General features: G+C 49.0%; 1 protein-coding gene across 1 annotated transcript; it reads right to left on the bottom strand.

The window, feature by feature from the left end:
* Window positions 1–3,191: 3,191 nt before the first annotated feature.
* Window positions 3,192–13,719, bottom strand: FGF23 (fibroblast growth factor 23). The gene is made up of 3 exons (XM_055395514.2): window positions 13,443–13,719; window positions 7,000–7,103; window positions 3,192–5,410 (listed from the first exon to the last, which is right to left on the bottom strand). Exons 1-3 carry the CDS (start codon window positions 13,636–13,638, stop codon window positions 4,973–4,975), a joined length of 738 nt encoding a protein of 245 aa, XP_055251489.1. The 5' UTR covers window positions 13,639–13,719; the 3' UTR covers window positions 3,192–4,972.
* Between the last annotated feature and the right edge of the window lie 4,960 nt (window positions 13,720–18,679).

Genomic DNA, 18,679 nt, shown 5'->3' with positions numbered 1-18,679 from the left:
TTCTCCCCTCGGTGGCTGTTTTGGTTTATTCACCATTTTCTTGATAGAAACAGTGCTTCAGGGAGTGTCCTTGTGCTGTGTTGGAGAAAGTGTGCATCCCCGGTCTGACAGGAGCCAGTGTTCTCCAGAACAGCGGTTTTTCAGTCTCACTGGAAGTATTCAAAAGCTCTTGGCCTCCACATCTTTGGCAACACTTGATTTTGTCTGGTGAACTTGTGTTAATCTGATGAGTGAAGGACATGCCCCTGTGTTAATGAGTTTTTCTGTGACTGCTGGAGTCTGGGCATTTTTTGTGTGTGCATCTTGACCATGGGGTTCCCTCTCTGGCAAGTCATTAGTCCGCATGCATCCTTGGTCTGGATTTCTGTTCGGCTGCGTAGCTTTTTCTTAGTGAGTTATAGGAGGCCTTGAAGATATCCTCCAGTTCACTTTGTCTCTTGTGTATTTCACCATACAGCGTTTTCATTTGTGTGTCTTTTTTTATTTTGAGGTCAAGCAGATATACCCTATTGTTTATGATTTGGGGGAGTTGGGGGTGTCTTTAAGAAACTTCCTACCATGAGGCCATATCCTAGTCTCCTTTTTCTTACAGTGTTGAGTTTTTTGAATGTTTCCTCTTTCAATCATCTGGAGTTTGTTTTTGAATACTGTGAAGTCCGAACAGTTTTAGATATTTTTTCCCATGTGGTGAATGGTTACAAAGTCTTTCTTTTCCCAATTGGCTCCTGATTCTCAGTCAGACCCCATGCACCCACATTTGCTAGAGGGAGTGGACTTTGCCCCATTTTAGGGAGCTCTGGGCCCCCATGTTGGCTTCCCAGGTGGTTCAGCTGTAAAGAATCCACCTGCAATGTAGGAGACATGAGTTCAGTCCCTGGGTTGGCAAGATCCCCTGATGAAGGAAACGGCAATCCAGTAAAGCTCTCGAGTATACTTGCCTGGGAAGTCTCATGGACAGAGGAGCCTGGTGGGCTACAGTCCATGGGGTCACAAACAGCTGGACGTGACTTAGCCACTAAACGACTGGGTTCCCATAGGACTGTCATTCTCAGTTACTGCAACTTCACAGCCAAGTACCTTGTGCAGGGAGCACCTCTGTTCTGTACACATGTTGGAATCAGTTCATTAATTTCCAGAAAAATTCTGTTGCAATTATAACTGGAATCCCATGCCTGTGTTCAATTAGCCATTCGGTAAATATATTTTGAGCATGGCGCATACATGCCAGGCTGTTACAAGAACTATTAGAGCTATTCTAAGAACTGTGAATATATAGCAATGAACAAAAAAATAGACCATCCTTGTGGAAGCTGTCCTCTGTCCTGGAAGATGAATACAGTTCCTGTCAGTGGGCTCTTTGCAGTGAAGGGAAATGAGGCAGGAAGACCTGAGGGAGGCGTGCTGCTTTATTTGGGGGATGCTGAGAGAGCTCCCACAGGTGGGAGCAGAAGGTGGGATCCAAAGACTGAAACCAAGAGTGAGCTCTGCTTGTCTGTGGGAGGAGACGAGCGACCCAGATGGAGATGGGGGTACAGGGATGGGGCGGGGTCAAGCTCTGTGTGGGACCCAAGCTGGTGCGGGGGCAGCGGGTACTGGGAGGTCTGGGTGGGCGACAGGAGAGGGGCCCAGAAAGCAGAAGGGATGAGGGAGGGAGGCCTGCTTTTGTGGCCTGTTGTAAGGGCTCATCTGTTGACGGGTTAATGTCTGGTGGGGCCAGGCAGTAACATGGGGAAGATCCGTGGTCAGTACACTTGCACTCAGCTTCTAGTAGTTTTGTGGCTGAGTGAGTCTCTTCGTGTCCCCGAGCTGCTATTTCTTCATGTTAAATGGAGAATAATTATAATAAAGTGTGTGTGTGTTTTGTTAACCTTTTGCTTTTGATATGTCATACCTACAGGAAAGTGGCAAGAATAATACAAGGAACTCCTCATGTTAATCTCTTTACCTAGATTCACCACTTGCTTACACTTTGAGCCATTTGTTTTGTCCTGCAGGCTCATGTGTATGTTTTCCCCCTGAAACACTGGAGAGCAACCTGGAGATCCCATGCCCTTTCCCCTGCAAAATTTCAGTGTGTTGAAATGAAAGTGTTAGTCACTCAGTCGTGTCCGACTCTGCTACTGTGTGGACTGTAGCCCACCAGGCTGCTCTGTCCATGGGATTCTCCAGGCAAGAATACTGGAGTGGGTTGCCATTTCCTCTTCCAGGGGGTCTTCCCCGACCCAGGGATCGAACCCAGGTCTCCTATGTCTCCTGTATTGCAGGTGGATTCTTTACCCATTGAGCCATCCCCAAATCACAGTTTGACTGTGATTACCTTTGTTGTTATTTTTATTGAGGTTTGATGAACTTCTTGTATCAGTGCCTTCATTTTTCATCAATTTTGGGGAAATTTCAGCCATTATATCTTCAAATAATATTCCTCAACTTTTTCTGTTCCTTTCCTGGAACTCCACTTACACATATTTTGGACAGTTTGATACTGTCACACAAATCATTCAGACACCGGTCATGATTTTTTTTTTAACATATTTTTCCTTTCTTCAGATTAGATTATATGTTGACTTTATTATCTTCAATGGCTATTCTTCCATCTTCAATCTACTATTAAACCTGCTTAATAAATTTATTATTTCAGATATTGTATCTTTCAATTCTTGATTTCTACTTGGTTCCTTATTTCTTTTCTCTGATTTGTTTATTCCTTGGTACCATTCTTTCCTTTTAAATCCTTAAATATAATTATCGTAACTGCTTCAAAGTTCCTGTCCTGATTCCAGGATCTGGCTCATCTAATGGCTGGTCTCTAGTGACTGCATTTTCTCTGGACTGTGGGCCGTTTCCCCTCATTTCATCCAGAGCCTGGAATGTGTCATCTTCCTTCAGAAGGTTATTGGGATCTTGATGTTGTGTCTGTGGGTATTTTTCACATAGAAAATTTTCCTCTCTTTGAAGGAAACAACAAGCTAGAGTGATCAGAAATATAATCATGATTAAATTTTTTTGTTTTCCAGAATTCTGTCTGAATTAGTCAAAATTACTGAGTTCGTTTGTGTATGGGAAAAACCCGGAATATTTTAAAGTTCTGATTTTTTTTCAACTTTGCTTTCTCTGCATTTTCCAGTGCTCCTCTACCATAATTCCTTTTATTATCATATTTTGATACACTTTTATGTACACATACAAAAAAAGAGAAGCTGAGATAAATTTTATTTTTTTTAAACAGAAGAAAAGGGTGGGGTTACATTTTTATAAATATCTATAAATACAGAGCGAGAGGCAAAAATCTTCCAAATAAATAAATAAATATTGCCATGTGCTAAGGGACAAAAGACTGTGGGGCTCCCTCGGCTCTGCCAAAGAGAAAACCCCAAAGAACCAGTTTTCCGCCAAAGTCCTTCCCATGGAGTTCTCCAGTAGCTCTTATACAGTATAATAGTATCTCCGATGGGAAATGAAGACTGTAGAGGAAATAGTTGCCATGTACTGCTATATAGTGTCACACACAGTCTAGGTGTTTCAAAATAGGAACTGGTCCTTCAGCCTAAAACCATCAGGTGAGGAGAGTGGATCAATTTCTAAGATGGGGTGCATGATGAGAAGTGGGGGGTGGTGAGGCGACTGGGAGGAAGCTGCTATTCAGATCTGCCCTGCTTGCCCACATTCTCCTCTTCAGGTAGCCCCTGAAACAGAGGTAGGAACAGTCCCCTGCCTGGTGCTCCATCGTCCGTAAGTGAGAGTCGGTATTCCTCAGGGTGGCGCTGGGGCTTCTGGGACTGAAAACTGTCTTTATTTGGTGCCCCCAGAACTTCCAAGCGGAGTAACACCCAGACACGTCAACCTAGGAGAGTGTTAACTGAGCCTCTGGCCATGGCTGCAGGGTAGGCAGGGTCGTGATGAGCTGACAGTGCTGGCTTTTCCTAACTCCTGCACTGGGCTCCCCAGTCCTGGATTTCTTTCCCCGGGATCCTCAGTGCCACTTCGTGAAAGGGCACAATTGCCACAAAGACCCCAAAACCCACAGCAGGGGTCTCAAGGCCCCTCCCTGCAACAGTTGTGTAGTTGGGATTGCCACTCAACCTGGAAGCAGAGACTTAGCTAAACGCCTCTAAGGAGAGTTTGAATTTTTTTCCCCTTGGAAAAACAAATCCTAGCAGGGTAGATTATCTGGAGCCAAGACTGGATCCCCTCCTCAGGCTCAATTCACTCAAGCCAGAGGCAGTCCAAGAGGCAGAGCTGTGTCAGGGCTGCAGGAGTCATTCTGGCTGCAGAGAGGGAGAGGGCAGGGCAGGGGGGATGTTTCCACCTTGATCCCTTGGCTTCCGTCTCTGAGCAGTCATTCTGGCTAGGTTTTGACCAGCCTACCGCCAATCTTGTGGACAGGCTTCTCCAGAGATGTTTAAGGATGTTTGCCGGTAGGATTGCCCAGTCGATCTGTTAATGTCCTCTCAGGTCAAGGTCAAGCAGGGTCCAGGCAGATGACACAAAGTAGTGGGTAGTGTAGAAGCTGCTGGCTTGGGCTCTTCCCTTCACCTCCCGGGGCGAGTGGTGGGGATGTTGGGGGGATCAACTGCCTAAACCTTTGTTGCTTTTTAAATTTTTGTTTGTTTTGGCCCGCAAGGCATGTGGGATCTCAGTTCCTCCACCAGGGATCGAATCCACATGCCCTGCATTGGCACGGCTGAATTTTAACCACTGGACCACCAGGGAAGTCTCTAAGCTTTTGTTCTTAACGACTGGACTGATGGAGAGGACAGGAGAGGGAAGAGGAGAGTGGGCGGGGACCCCTTCTCTCCCAGGGGTGCGGAGAGGTGGGATGAGGAAAGTGAGGAGTTCCATCCCGCAGGCCTCAAAGGGCGATTCCCCCGGACCTCCCGGGGAGGGAGCCGCCACCCCACTCCACCTTCTCTGCTGGGGGTGGCAGGGGAGCCTGTCCCCCAGGAGATGATGTGGCTTTCCCAAGTCGGGCGCCCTAGGCAAAGCCGGGGAAGGGCCTGCAGCGCTCGGCGCCCGCGGAGCCGGCGCGCACGTCCAGTCGGTGTCCGCGGAGCACCCCGAGCGGGTCGCTGGCGGCAGGGCCGGCGTCCTCGGCGCTGGGCAGCTCCTGGGAGCAGGCGGCGGGCGCGGGCGTGGCGCGGGCGCGCGGCTTGAGCACGCTGAGCGGGTCCCCGCCGTCGTGCGCGCTGCGCGTGTGGCGCCGGGGCCGCGCGGTGGCGGCGAAGTGCGGCAGCGGGATCTCGTTCCTGCGCGACAGGAACTGCGCGTACGGGGGCGGGTTGGTGCCCGGCAGGAAGGCGCGCTTGGCCCGGCCCAGGCTGACGAGGAAGCGGTGCTGCGGCGAGTGGTACACGTCGTAGCCGTTCTCCAGCGTCCGCTGCCGGAACCGGCAGCTCTCCGGGCTGAAGTGATGCTGCAAGCGGGGCGGGGCGACTGGGGTGAGCCCGGAGCCTGCGGGGACTGGACGCTACTAGCTGCACCCCGGGGACCCCATCCCTCCCACCCACTCTGCTAGGGCCGTGCCTTTAAAACCCCTTCGTGCCCTGCTGGGCAAAAGGGATTTCCACTCATTTCCAAGCTACACGGCCCCCAGTGCGGTTCCCCTCGGCCCGCCTGGGGACTCACTGGCGGCGTGTGGCTGCCTGGAGCCACGCTGGACAGAATCAGCTTTCTGGAGGGAGGCCGACTTCCATGCGGCCTCGTCCTGCCCTGTCACTGCCCTTTAAACTTTTTTTGAGCTCAGCGGCGACTTGAGTCAGCCTTTTCACCTGGACAAAGGTGGTCTGAGGTTTGTGGGGCCCCACATAAGTGAGAGTGCTCCCAGCGGAGACAGAACGTGGGAATTTAGGACATGAACTTCATTATCAGATGACCTAGGCAAGCCCTCACTCAGCCACTCACTGGGGCTGGGTTTTGCCCAATGCCCGCTGGGACCTTTGCAGAGTATGCCATTTAATCCTCAAAGTCCAGGAAAGAAAGTGTTAGGCACTCAGTCGTGTCCGCCTCTTTGTGACACCATGGACTGTAGCCCGCCAGTCTCATCTGTTGGAGGAATTCTCCAGGCAAGAATACTGGAGTGGGTTGCCATTTCCTTCTTCAGGGGATCTTCCCCACCCAGGGTTTGAACCCAGATCTCTTGCACTGTAGGCAGATTCTTTACCGACTGAGCTACCAGGGAAGGCCCAGAGTCCAGGAAGTCAATATTTTAAAGATGAGGACTCTCTATATGCATGTATGTGGTCAACGGGTATTTTCATATCTATTTATCTATATTTGTTCAACAGATATTTATCTGCTCTGGGTCAGATTCTGTGGTGGGTGCTGGGGACACAGCAAGCAAAACAGAAAGTAATTGCTGTCTTGGAATTTCTGGTGGGAGGAGATCCGGAGCTCCGCCTTCCTGCTCCTGTGTTAAGGCCTGATGTTTGGAACGCACTCCCGCCCTGTAGTTCAGAAAAGCCCTTACTCTCCAGTGCAGATCAGCTGTCACAGCTGGGATGGAGAGATTTCCTTACAGACCTTGAATTGAGGGAAGCCCACAGGACATATGATCCACGTCCCCACCCTCGACTTCTTCCAGTTCAGGAAACTGAAGCTGACAGATACAGGGGACTTGCCCAAGGTCACGGACATCTAGGAACAACATCATGAGATGCCAGTGGCTTCTCACCCTTTCTTTCTAATGGACTTGACAACATGAACGGACGTGCCCTGAGGACCTGCGCTGCAGACAAGGTGCTGTCCCAGGTGCAAACATGGGGACAAAGTGGGGCAGGTCAGAGCAGAAGCTGAGAGCCCAGGAACCCTAGAGCTGGACATCCTGGGTTCAGACCCCCGTTGTATGAACCAGAGCACCTGATACTTAGGTGGGTATAAGTCCTCAGTGAAAAGATCACCAAGGTACACTGCAAGTGGAAATCTTTAGGCTATAAGGTTCTGCGTTTTGCCAGAGCTGTGAGATAAGTATTTGTAAATAATAACCCAGCACAAAAAGAAACTCACGGATCCAAAAATGTTGCCTGTGAAGTCCATGCAGAGGTACCGCCTGCTCATCACACCTGTTATCACCACGAAGCCCGCATCCTCCGATCTGATCATCAGGGCACCTGTGGAGAAAACCATTCAGGTCCAAACCTGGCTTCACACGTGGTCCCCACCTCCAAGAAGCCTGCCTTGATTGACCTGAAGGGGACAGGGTGAGGCCTTCACAGAACTCTCCTCACAGTTGTCCTTGTTTGGCCTCTTTTCTTCTGACTCCCACTTCCCCACGCCCCTCCCTGCCTCTGCCTTGCCTCCTGTTTCTCCCCCTGCCTGTAGGGAGCACCCCAAGCTCCCAGCATTCTTCTGCCTGTGCCAACACGTTTCTGTCTCCCTGAGCTCTATTGTCCCCTTTGTTTGGCTCATACTTTTATTTTTTGACAGAATGGATCTTAACTCCTTGACCAGGGATCGAACTTGTGTCCCCCCTTGCCCCCGACATTGGAAGTGCAGAATCTTAACCGTTGGACCACCAGGGAAGTCCGTGGCTCATACTGCTTAATGTTTGCCATGGTGGTTACATTCTCCCAAGCTTTTGTGATTTTGAAATCTATGCCCAGATGTCCTTCAGGAATCCAGATTGTACTTGGAGCCTGATCCTCCACGGAGATAGCTGTGTGGAGCCAGAAATCCAGCACCCTTTCTGTGTCAAAAAATGTATTTCAGTGAATCTTTTCTCCTTTCTGTGTATCCAGGTCACTCACGCTCCAAGGCCAGGCTCGTATGTCACCATTTTATGCAGACTTTTCTAATCTCCCTCATCTGCATAGACTGTTCTTTCTTCTCAGCCCCTCCAAACAATGCCTTACCCCATCAGAGCATGTACCTCATCACCTGTGTTAATAAATAAGTTTATGCCTCTCTAGGGTGGAGACGCCGGAGAAGGCAATGGGAACCCACTCCAGTACTCTTGCCTGGAAAATCCCATGGATGGAGGAGCCTGGTAGGTTGCAGTCCAGGGGGTTGCTAAGAGTCGGACACGACTGAAGTGACTTAGCAGCAGCAGCAGCCGGGTGGAGAAGCAGGTGGTTTAGCTTTCCATGTTGAATGGATGCAGGGAATTACTTCTTGCTTCTTCATCACTATTCATTTTCCTTTTCTCACTTGCTGGTGCCCCCCTCCCCAGGGGCAGCCTCTCTCAAAACCTAGCCCTGGGGCTTCCCTGGTGGTCCAGTGGTTGAGAATCCAACTGCCAATGCAGGGGACACGGGTTCGATCCCTGGTTGGGGAGAGTCCACATGCCATGGGGCAACTAAGCCTGGGCAGAACTACTGAAGCCCGCACACTCTAGAGCCCATATTCCTCAGCACGAGATGCCACTGCAGTGGGAAGCCCTCACACGGCAATGAAGAGTACCACCAAACGCTGCAACTAGAGAAAGTGACACACGGCAGTGAAGACGCAGCACAGCCAAAAATAACAAATGAATAACCCCCTAGCCCTGGACAAAAGCCTGACAGCCATTCATACTACTTACATCCTGAGTGAGTGACAGCAGCTTTAATTGTGACGCCCCCAGCCCCGTGGAGGCTTGCAGTTTTAAGAAATACCAGTGACTAGTTAAATAAAGTCTAAAGTTTCTGTTTTGTAGCAAGGGTCCAATTAGACCATAAAAGGTGTGATGCGATTGATAATTGAGCAAGACTTCCTCCCCAAATGCTGTTTAATTTCCTGACATTTTCTACTAGGATCATTTTTTTAAGTCTCAGAGTCTCTTCCCTTAGCCGACCAGAAAGTTGTTCCCCACACGTCTCATTTGGCCTCAGAGTCCCCAGGGAGGTAGTTCAGGCAGGGGACTTCTAGAAAGGCAGCCTGGAGAGCTGTGAACGCTGGGCATGTGTGCCCAGCAAGTGGTGGCACCTTGTGGGTGAGTAACACCCCAGATCTACCCTATGCGGGCTCCATTCAGAGCCCTCCAAGGACAGTAGCAGGCAGTGCTCAGACACTAGGTGAGCTCAGAGCAGTCAGAATGATGACAGGCAGAGGCTGTGAGGCTGAGAGTGAGCCCAGAAAGAGGCCCAAGGGAAGCAGTCACTGGTTTCCAAGTGTGGCTCAAGACTGGCCTTGACAGAATCTTCTGGAAGTGGGGTGGGTTATGGGAGGTACAGAGGATACGAAATGCTCCATAGTGACGTCTGTCGGGGTGTCTCAGATCTACAGTTACTGTCGAGGGAAGACCTGAAACATAAGGAACAAGAAGCTGTTTCTAGCCTGATGAGTTTTTAGTCTAGCTGGAAAAATAATTATACTTCCTAACTGTTTTTGAGAGGTTGTACTCTGAGTACTTGATATATTTTAAGTTCTCAAAACAGCTGCTATGGGACTTGCCTCCTGGTCCAGTGGTTAAGACCCTAAGTTTCCATTGCAGGGGAGCTCAGGTTCAATTCCTGGTTGGAGAACTTAGATCCCACATGCCTTGGGCACTAAAACTAAAGAAATAAAAAAGGATTTTTAAAAACCCCAGCTGCTGTGTTGTTAATGTCACCACTATTAATGTTGGAAGTAGCAACCTCCCAATTTAAATGATGAGGAACCTCTGGCAATATTCAAACTCTGGTCCGTGACCCTGACACCCTCTGCCCATGGCCCAGGAGCTCATCTCCAACTGAGGTTACAACAAGCCTCAGAAGACACAATCTGGGGCCAAAATCCAGGCCATGGCTATGAGGCTTCCAGGTCGTGGTGCCTGAGGAGAGGTGTCAGGGGAGAGGTTCTGAGCCAGCAACCCGGAACCCAGACACTAAGATTCTGTTCCCTGTTACACCTCTTACGAACGTTGTAGCCTCAGCAAGTCATCGCTCTGGTCTCACAGCTGTGCTGTCTGCTCCCTAGGGCTGTGGCAGGATCAAAAGGGAGGATGCTGTAAAAGTGCCTTGAAAATGTTTAGCAGATGGAAGGCTCCGTGGAGGGTGGCTGGCCTGCCCTTGACGACAAGCCGTCACTCGGGCTGTCGCCGGCAGATGCCTGCGTCCCTCTGGGCGGTGTGTGTGGTGTCCAGGGCCACTGCGGACAGAAGGCAGCCTGCAGAGGGTCAGGGAGCCGCTGCTGTGAGGGTGCACAGGCTTGAACCAAATCCACGGGAGCCGACACAAAAGTCTAGCAAAGGCAAGAGCTGCTTTCCCTCCCTGGTGCAGGGGCCCAAGGCAGGTCTGCACAGACCCATGGGCAGAATTTGGCAGAAAGAAGGCATCAACCAACCCCTGGCTGCTGGGGCCACATCTGTTGGAGCCCAGCAGATGTGAAGGACATTTCCTTTCATGATGCCATGTCTGTGTACCTGACCCCGGAAGAAGTGTGGGACCTGGTCCGGGTGTTCTTTAGGTCACTTACCATATGTGACCACAAGCCAGTTATCTGTGTTCTTGAATCTCTGTTTTCTTATATGGAGCACAATCACTTACCCGATTTGGTCGACTTCAGGATGTAAGGAGATAATATTTTTATCCACTATAAGCACACTTTCTAAATACCAGTGATTGTTACTATGACCATTTGCCTCAACCTCTGTTGTAAAAGTAGAAAATCTTCTGCCCTACTCTCGTCTCATGGCCAGTAAGTGATAAATAAGATGATGGGTGTAAACAGCTTTGCGTTGTGTGTTAGTTGCTCAGTCGTGTCTGACTCTTTGCGACCCCATGGGTTGTAGAAAGCCAGGCTCCTCTGTCCCTGGGATTCTCCAGGCAAGAATACAGGAGTGGGTTGCCATTTCCTTCTCCAAAACAGCTTTGGGGTCCCCAAAAGAAAGATATTATTTTGAAAGATTAAAAAGCCCAAGTATGGTTAAGCTTCATGTACAGAAAGTGACACTGGGGAAGGTGAAGGAAGTAAAAAGTTTAGGATCTAGAGAGAAATATTAACTGGGAGTAATAAGCATCTTGTTGTCACTCTTGCCACAAAGTGGGGTTCACGGGGTTCAAGAGGGTGACCTTGTTTACAGTAGGGAGGAGATACGGCTTCAGAGAGGTTCCCTATTAACAGCTGTGAGTCCTGAGGGTCTAGTTTCTTGTAGCAGATAATTTAATGATGATCAACAAACCAAAGTTGGGCTGAACACTCAATGATTAATCAAAATTCCTCACTTATAAAAGTTAAAAAAGAAGAATTTAGTAAAGCATATTAATCAACTGAACTGCATTTTACTGGAAATGCATAATTAATTAGGAGGGAAAATACACCCCACATCTTTCCATCAATGTAAAACCATCGTTGGTTTTACAAAAGTTCCAGCATTGCTTTGTGTTCATGGGAGAGGTCATTACAAATTCTTCTTCGGCCTGGTGCTTAGTTGTGCTACCTAGTTACATGTATCAGTGTTTCTTCTTTCCTTTTTGGGTAACTTTGTATCTCGGCCTACCTATCTCTCTCGCTCTCTAATCTATGTCTTTATCTATGTGTACATAATGCTCATGATAACTGGTCTGAATAATATAAAAGTTTATACAAACTAGGAGAAGTGTCTCCCTCCCACCCCTGACTCCGTCCCTTCCCAGGTTTCTTAGTTGCCAGAGACACAGGCTTAGCTAGGGTCTATATACGAGAAAACAAAAGCATCTTTCTGTAAGAAAAAAAATCTGAAATCGGTTCATTTCACTTTGCTTCCTCTCAGTGATTTTAATTCATTCCAACTAGCGCCCTGTGCCTTTTTGGGGCCTGAGGTCAGTGGCTACAAGAGGGAAAGTTCTCTGATTCACTCTGCAAACTCAGTAGGCTAAGCCCCACCCCCTTCTGGCACCACTCACAGCCCTCCCCCCATCCCCACCAGGATGCACCTTTGGGGGCTTCCTTTCATCAAAGGAAGATGAGTTTTAGAAGCAGTCTCTAATTGTCTGCAGCCCTTTCCATCTAGGGAATCACAGAAATGTACCGCAATCTACTATCCTGCATTGAAAAGCATCTCTCATCTTGAAGGGAGGGCGACCCTCCACAAGAGCTGCAAAACCGTGTTTCCTAATAGTCTCTTCACAGCGGAAAGTTCATGTCTTCATGAAGGGTTGGAAGCCTGGAGGTGCTTGAAGGGCTGGGTCTTCTTTTGAAGTCACCTTCGCTTTGGGGAATGTCGGACACATTGCAGATGCTGCTAAGTATCCATTGAATAAAACATGCACTCTGTTGGCGGCAACAACTGTATCCCGATTTAGTTCAGATTTTTGCCATGTGGCTCAAACTTGGCTTCCAAGGTGTTGACGCCTGAATCCTACCATATTCCCCTGAGTTCTGCAAACCATTTGGTATTTGGGGAGACCTTCTTCCTATCTCCTGTCACCATCTGCTGAGAACTTGAGGAGATCTGAACTCTCGGCTTTGCATGTTCATCTGTCTTGCTACCACGTTTAAGGCCCTTTGATTCTTAGCAGAATGAATGTCTTGCATACAGCAAGGCCATCGCAAAATTACTGAATCATTCCGTGCAGCAGTAAAGGGCAAGTCATTCCTACAATACATTTTTTAAGTTAAACAGAGATTGTGATTACTCTTTCACTCCTCTGATTGAATTTTGAATCAGTTGGCATTTTTCTGTATCCTTAGAGTAATTCTTATTAGTTCTCTTAAAAGAGAAGTCCATGTCTTTATTTTTCCTCTTCCCACCCCATTTTCCCTTCTGGGGACATCTGAAGCACAGTTAGTTGGCTGACTATTGTAGACTGTGGTCCAATTTTCCACAAACCTGATCTTTAAAGACATTCTGATTGTCTTATGTTTTCAGTGAGTTTCCAAGCAGCTCAGTTTGCTACTAGGTAGAACTTTCAGCTCCACAGAGAAGACTCACTGGCTCATAGCAGCCTGGGTACCACTGAAGTCCCCAGTAAGGTTGTTGGATAGATGAGTGCGTGGATGGGTGTGTGGATTCACTGGGTCAGACTCATCAAGACAGTGAATGCTGTCTAGTCTAGTCTTTGATACATTTTTCCTGAGAACTTTTACAAGGCCAGCATACTAGAAGCCCCGAGTTGGAAAGAGCCCCTGGATTCATCAATCCCAAGCCTTGGTCTGGTACAAGAATCCTCTTTACAACCTCCAAGGCTAACCCAGTCCAAAGTTCATGAGCATAACTCAGCGTCTACTGACTGGTCTGGCTTCTCTTCCTCCCAGCCTCCTTGTCTATCATTTGTACACTTTTATGACTCTTTGGACTGGGCAAAGGGGAAGAGGTTGCTCTTTGTGGGAAGACAGATTTTAGTTAAGATGGAAATTATTCCTGTTGGGAGAAACCAATAAACACTAATTGGGAGGTGACAGAATATTCTCCCGAGGTCTAAACATACACACACAAACACACACATATCCTGGACAAGGATCTAGGAGGCTGCATTAGCCCTCTGGTCCAGCTAAAGCCTCCCCAGGTCCCTGCAGGTGGATGCTCAGAGCAGTCTCCCTCCCTCCCCAGCGTGGGTGGAGCCCCCACTTACTGTAGATGGTCTGCTGTGGGGAGCCGTCCACGTGCCCGTCCCCGTGGATCTGCAGGTGGTAGCTGTTCCTGGCTGTGGCCGTGTACAGGTGGGTGAGGCCGCCCCAGCTGGAGCCCAGCAGCGGGGAGCTGTTGGGATAGGCTTGTACCGCACAGCTCAGGGTGCAGACCCAGAGCCCCAGGCGGGCCCCCAGCATCGCAGCTCTCTGAGTGATCGGTGCTGAGGCTGAAACCCGACCCTGCCTCCCTGACTCTGCGGGCCTCTTTCCCCTCTTCCTTGCTGGTTTCTGGCCCGAGGCTCCTCAGCTGCATTCCCTCCTTTTTTCGCCTCGGACTTTTAAAGGGTAGCAGTGTGACATCAAACAGGAAAAACTCCGCCGTCCACATCCTCTGTGTTGTAATCAGCCCATTTGAAGAGAGTACAGGGATCTCTGAGGCTCACGGAAGGCACGTCGGTTCCAGACACACACACACACACACACACATAAACACACACACCCCTCAATTTCAAGCCAACGCTCCCAAAAGTGAATGATGTGTGGGCAAAAGTTATCTACGACTCTGGGCTGTCTGCTGACCTGCCCCACTTCCACCAGGAAATGTGAAGGCAGCCAGCAGTTCTGAAAAAATCCAGCTTCAGCCATGCAGTCGACAGACGCCTGTGCAATTAATCTCCCATCAAGTCCACTCATTTTGCTTCTCTCCCAAACGAGTCTTTTGAATTCCAGTCTGGAGCTGTGCATCCAGAATGTTCTCTGTGCATAGTGCTAGGTGGGTGTCTGGAGGGATGCAGAAGTAACCCAGGTCAACATCAGGCCGTGGCATCCTCCAAGATTCCCATCCTCGGGAAGATTTGGGAGCCAGAGGCTGAGGCACCCAAAGCCAAAGTTGCCGCCTTGGGAAGGATTCGAGATGGGAAGGAAGGAGAAAGACCCAAAGTCACTGCTCCTTTATGAAATGCTGGGGTTCGATTGCTTGGTTTCCCTGATGTGGACTGCTCAGGGCCACTCCACCAGTAGAGTGGTCTTCCCGGCAGCGTGGGGTTGAATACAGAGATCTCGTGAAGATGGGACGTCTGCTGGCCATGCCCAGGGAGCAGTGCCCAGGAAAGTCCTTGGAGCCGAGCTGTAGTCCAGGGGTCCCCACAGTTAGTCCTTAAGGGGCCTGGGCCCTGGGACTGGATGTGTCCTCTGATGGGAGAGGAGAGACATGTGATGCCTGCCCCAGGAGCCCTCGGCTAACACAGGAGGCAGAGGAGAGTCAGGAACCATTACACGGGGTGCAAGGTCACGCGGATGCAGGCACAGAAAGCTGGTGTTTGTTATTCTGCGTGTGTACATGTTTTCATAGTTTACAAAAGCATTTTTCATGTGTATTTGCTCATCTGATCTCACAGCCACCCTGTGAGGTAGACACACCAGGCATTAACAATATTTTAATTTTATATACGGAAAAAAGAAGCTCTTGGGGTTTATATGTCTGGAGTCACAAAGCAGATGAACAGGAGAGCAGGGACAGCATCTTAGTTTCCCCAGGCTGCTGGCCCCATAATAATCCTGGTGACACGTGGCACTTACGGAGAGCTTACTAAGTGCTTTACATGTAACTCATTTATTCTTCATAGTAATTCTCTGGGGGAGGAGCTGTTACCTCCTCTGTGTATATGAGGAGGCTGGTGCAGACAGTTTAAATAACGTGCAGCTTATACCAGGAGCGGTCAAGTTTGAAGTTACATGTCCTGAGCCCACCGCGGGTTGGGGCTGAAGTCACGAGAGCAGGAGGGGAAGGACCAGGAGTAAAGGTGCACAGTGCTCCTCACCTGGACCCAGGATGTGTCTCGAAGACACAGGGTGCTGGCACCCTGGCTTAGAGAGAAGATTTAGGACAGTTCAATGCTATATGTGGGGCTTCCCTGGTAGCTCAGCTAGTAAAGAATCCTCCTGCCAATGCAGCAGACCTGGGTTCCATCCCTGGGTCGGGAAGATCCCCTGGAGGAGGAAATGGCAACCCACTCCAGTATTCTTGCCTGGAGAATCCCACGGACAGAGGAGCCTGGCGGGCTACAGTCCATGGTGTCACAAAGAGTCAGACACGACTGAGCGACTAAACCACCATCCCTGATGCTGTGTCAGACAGCCTTCTTTAGGAACAGTCATGGAATGGTTCATACAAAGAATCCCATGCCTCAGCGAACTGACGAAACAGCTTTGAGGATTGAAGTGCAAGTCATTCAGGAGCATCTGCTGGTGGGTAGCACTGTGAAGCCTGCCGCAGGTACTGAGAGCCTTCCCTGTGCCAGAGGGGGCAGGGGAGGATTTACAGAATACAATGCAAACTTATCTTCAAGGGACCCACAGTGTGATCCTGTGATCCGATTGAGTGGAGAAGTCATTTGTTCCCTACAAGTTGCCTCCTGAGAGGGACTGGATGGCCAGGATGGGTGGGGCTTACCAGGGCATCTGGAGGAGGGACAGACCTCTGGGTGGACACAGTGGTCAAGGAGGACTTGAGGGCAAGAGAAGTTTGAGGGAGACCCACAGGGTGGACGGGGAGGGGTATCCCAGCCCCCACCAAGGCACGGTGGGACGCAGGGCAGGTGTCTTGGGAGGAGGATGTAGGCATTGATTCCAGTCCCGGACTGGTTGGAAGGCAAACCTCCCTGGCCCCTTCCCTTGTGGGGAGGTGGTCTCAGGGTGAGTCAGGGTTTTCTCTGCTTTGTGGGACTGTGAGGCTCCTGTCTGCAGAGGAAGGTCTCTGCTCCCTACCTGTACATCTTCAAGGTATATCATTTCAGCAGTGGTTTCCCCCGCCATCTTGCTCATCCAGTCCCTGGAGTCAGGGAGATTAATGCCTAAGCCTCCAGGAGGGATGGCCTTCCTGAAAACATCACCCTCTGTGTTGTTCTGCTGACAGTTAAAGCGTGTTTCCTAGTATCCAATCAGATCCTCTCTTCCCCAATGCATCCACTCAATCCACACATAAGTGTTTATAGGAAGCCTATCTTATAGCCAGTGCTTTGTCGGAAGTCTTTAGAGAAGCCTAAGGATGAAAAAGGACAGTCCTGCTCTTCAAGGAGCTGATGACATGCTGGGCAGGAGACAGCTAGCTTCTGTCTGGCTGTTCCCAGCCTACAATCTGTGTCTACACCCAGCATCCCATTTGATGCTCTGACAGTCCTGTGAGACAGGCTGCCAGGTCACTTCAAGAACTTCACATCTCAATACTACGATGAAGGACCACCTCACACTGGTCAGAAGAGCCATCATGGAAAAATCTACAAATAATAAATTCTGGAGAAAAAGGAACCCCCCTACACTGTTAGTAGGGATGTAAATTGGTGCAGCCATTACGGAGAGCAGTATGGAAGTTCCTCATAAAACTAAAAATAAAATTGCCATATGATCTAGCAATCCTACTCCTGGGCATATATGTGGAGAAAACTGTAATTTGAAAAGATACATGGACCCTATGTTCGTAGCAACACTATTTACAATAGTCAAGATGTGGAAGCCACTTAAAAGTCCATCAAACAGATGAATGGATAAAGAAGATGCAGTCCATATATGTACAATGGAATACTACTCACTCATGAAAAGAATGAAGTAATGCCATTTGCAGCAGCATGGATGGACCTAGAGATTATCATACTAAGTGGAGTAAACCAGACAAAGGCAAATATCACGTGATATCACTTCTATGTGGAATCTCACTTGTGATTCAAACGGACTTATTTACAAACCAGAAACAGACTCACAGATGTAGAGAACAGACTTGTGGTTGCCCAGGGGGAGGCAGGCTGGCGAAGTGGTGGATTGGGAGTTTGGGATTAACAAATACATATATATATATATAAACAATATATATTAACATATATAAACGGATGTATAACTGAATCACTTTGCTGTACCCCAGACACTAACGCACATTGTAAATCAACCGTGGTTCAATAAAATACACTTAAAAAAGCTCATCACCTCTCAGTCAAGAACCAGTACCTCCCAAGGTGTCATTCCAAGTCCTCCCAAGGGCCTTTATTTTGGGAAGGCTACCATGGACCAAATCTTACCTGATAGCTCAGTTGGTAAAGAATCTGCCTGTAATGCAGGAGACCCTGGTTCAATTCCTGGGTCAGGAAGATCCCCTGGAGAAGGGATAGGCTACCCATTCCAGTATCCTTGGGCTCCGCTTTGGCTCAGCTGGTAAAGAATCTGCCTGCAATGTAGGAGACCTGGGTTCGATCCCTGGGTTGGGAAGATCCCTTGCAGAAGGGAAAAGCTACCCGCTCCAGTATTCTGGCCTGGAGAATTCCATGGACTGTATTCCATGGGGTTACAAAGAGTCGGACATGACTGAGTGACTTTCACTTACCACGACCAGAAAAATAAGCTGAAATGTCTGCCTTGGGAAGGAGAAATTGAAACATCTCTTTTGGGAGGGAAAGGATGGAAGAGGAGGTGACTGACCCCATGGGTACTGAGAGGTGATGAAGTTCTTAAAGAACTTTCCAACATAAAGGCCTTTGGGAGGACTTGTCATCTGGGCCCATCCTTCTCCAACAGCCTGACAGACGGACCCTTGAACCCAGGCAGAGTGGATGCACCATCAAGGCCTGGAAAGAAGTTCAAATCCATCTAAAACGTTGAGGTGAGAATTGTTTCCACACATGCTGCTCCTGCCAGTGAACCCCCAAGCTTCCAGTGACCTCGTATATCTATAATTACTGACACTGACGGATCGTCAGTGGCTGTGGATGAGAAGGATAGGCATCTGGGTGTTATTCACTTGACTTTTGGAAAAATAAGCTTTGACTTTCAAATGTATAACATTCAACTTTGCCACCTAGTATCAACTTACTACAGAGCTTGAAGGGCTTCCCTGGTGGCTTAGCTGGTAAAGAATCTGCCTGCCAGGTTCAACCCCTGGGTCGGGAAGATCCCCTGGAGAAGGAAATGGCTACTCACTCCAGTATTCTTGCCTAGGAAATCCCATGGACAGAGGAGCCTGGCGAGCTACATACAGTCCATGGGGTTGCAAAAGAGTGGGATATGACTTATTGACTAAACCGCTACCACAATAGAGCTTGAAAGCTTTTTAAAAAAATAAGAATAGCAATTGTTTGAGTGTGTTTGATGAAAACGATACCTGAGTGCTTGCTCAGCATAGGGGTTTAATGTTTTTCAAGAAGGTATAAGTCATGCTGGATAGGAATTCTGAAGAGGCTTACAGGGTGTGTGTGTG

Source organism: Moschus berezovskii, chromosome 6, assembly GCF_049115385.1.
Source record: "Moschus berezovskii isolate FMDL1 chromosome 6, NW_MosBer_1.0, whole genome shotgun sequence".
In the NCBI taxonomy this organism is placed as follows: domain Eukaryota; kingdom Metazoa; phylum Chordata; class Mammalia; order Artiodactyla; family Moschidae; genus Moschus; species Moschus berezovskii.
Note: the sequence above shows the minus strand (reverse complement) of the source record. Positions and strands in the feature narration are given on the sequence as shown.

Coding starts and splice junctions, on each gene's coding strand:
- FGF23 (XM_055395514.2), bottom strand. CDS start 13,638: ATGCTGGGGGCCCGCCTGGGGCTCTGGGTCTGCACCCTGAGCTGTGCG. Junction 7,104..13,442: donor CCCACAGCAGACCATCTACA/GTAAGTGGGGGC, acceptor TTTTCTCCACAG/GTGCCCTGATGATCAGATCG. Junction 5,411..6,999: donor CAGGCAACATTTTTGGATCC/GTGAGTTTCTTT, acceptor CCCCGCTTGCAG/CATCACTTCAGCCCGGAGAG.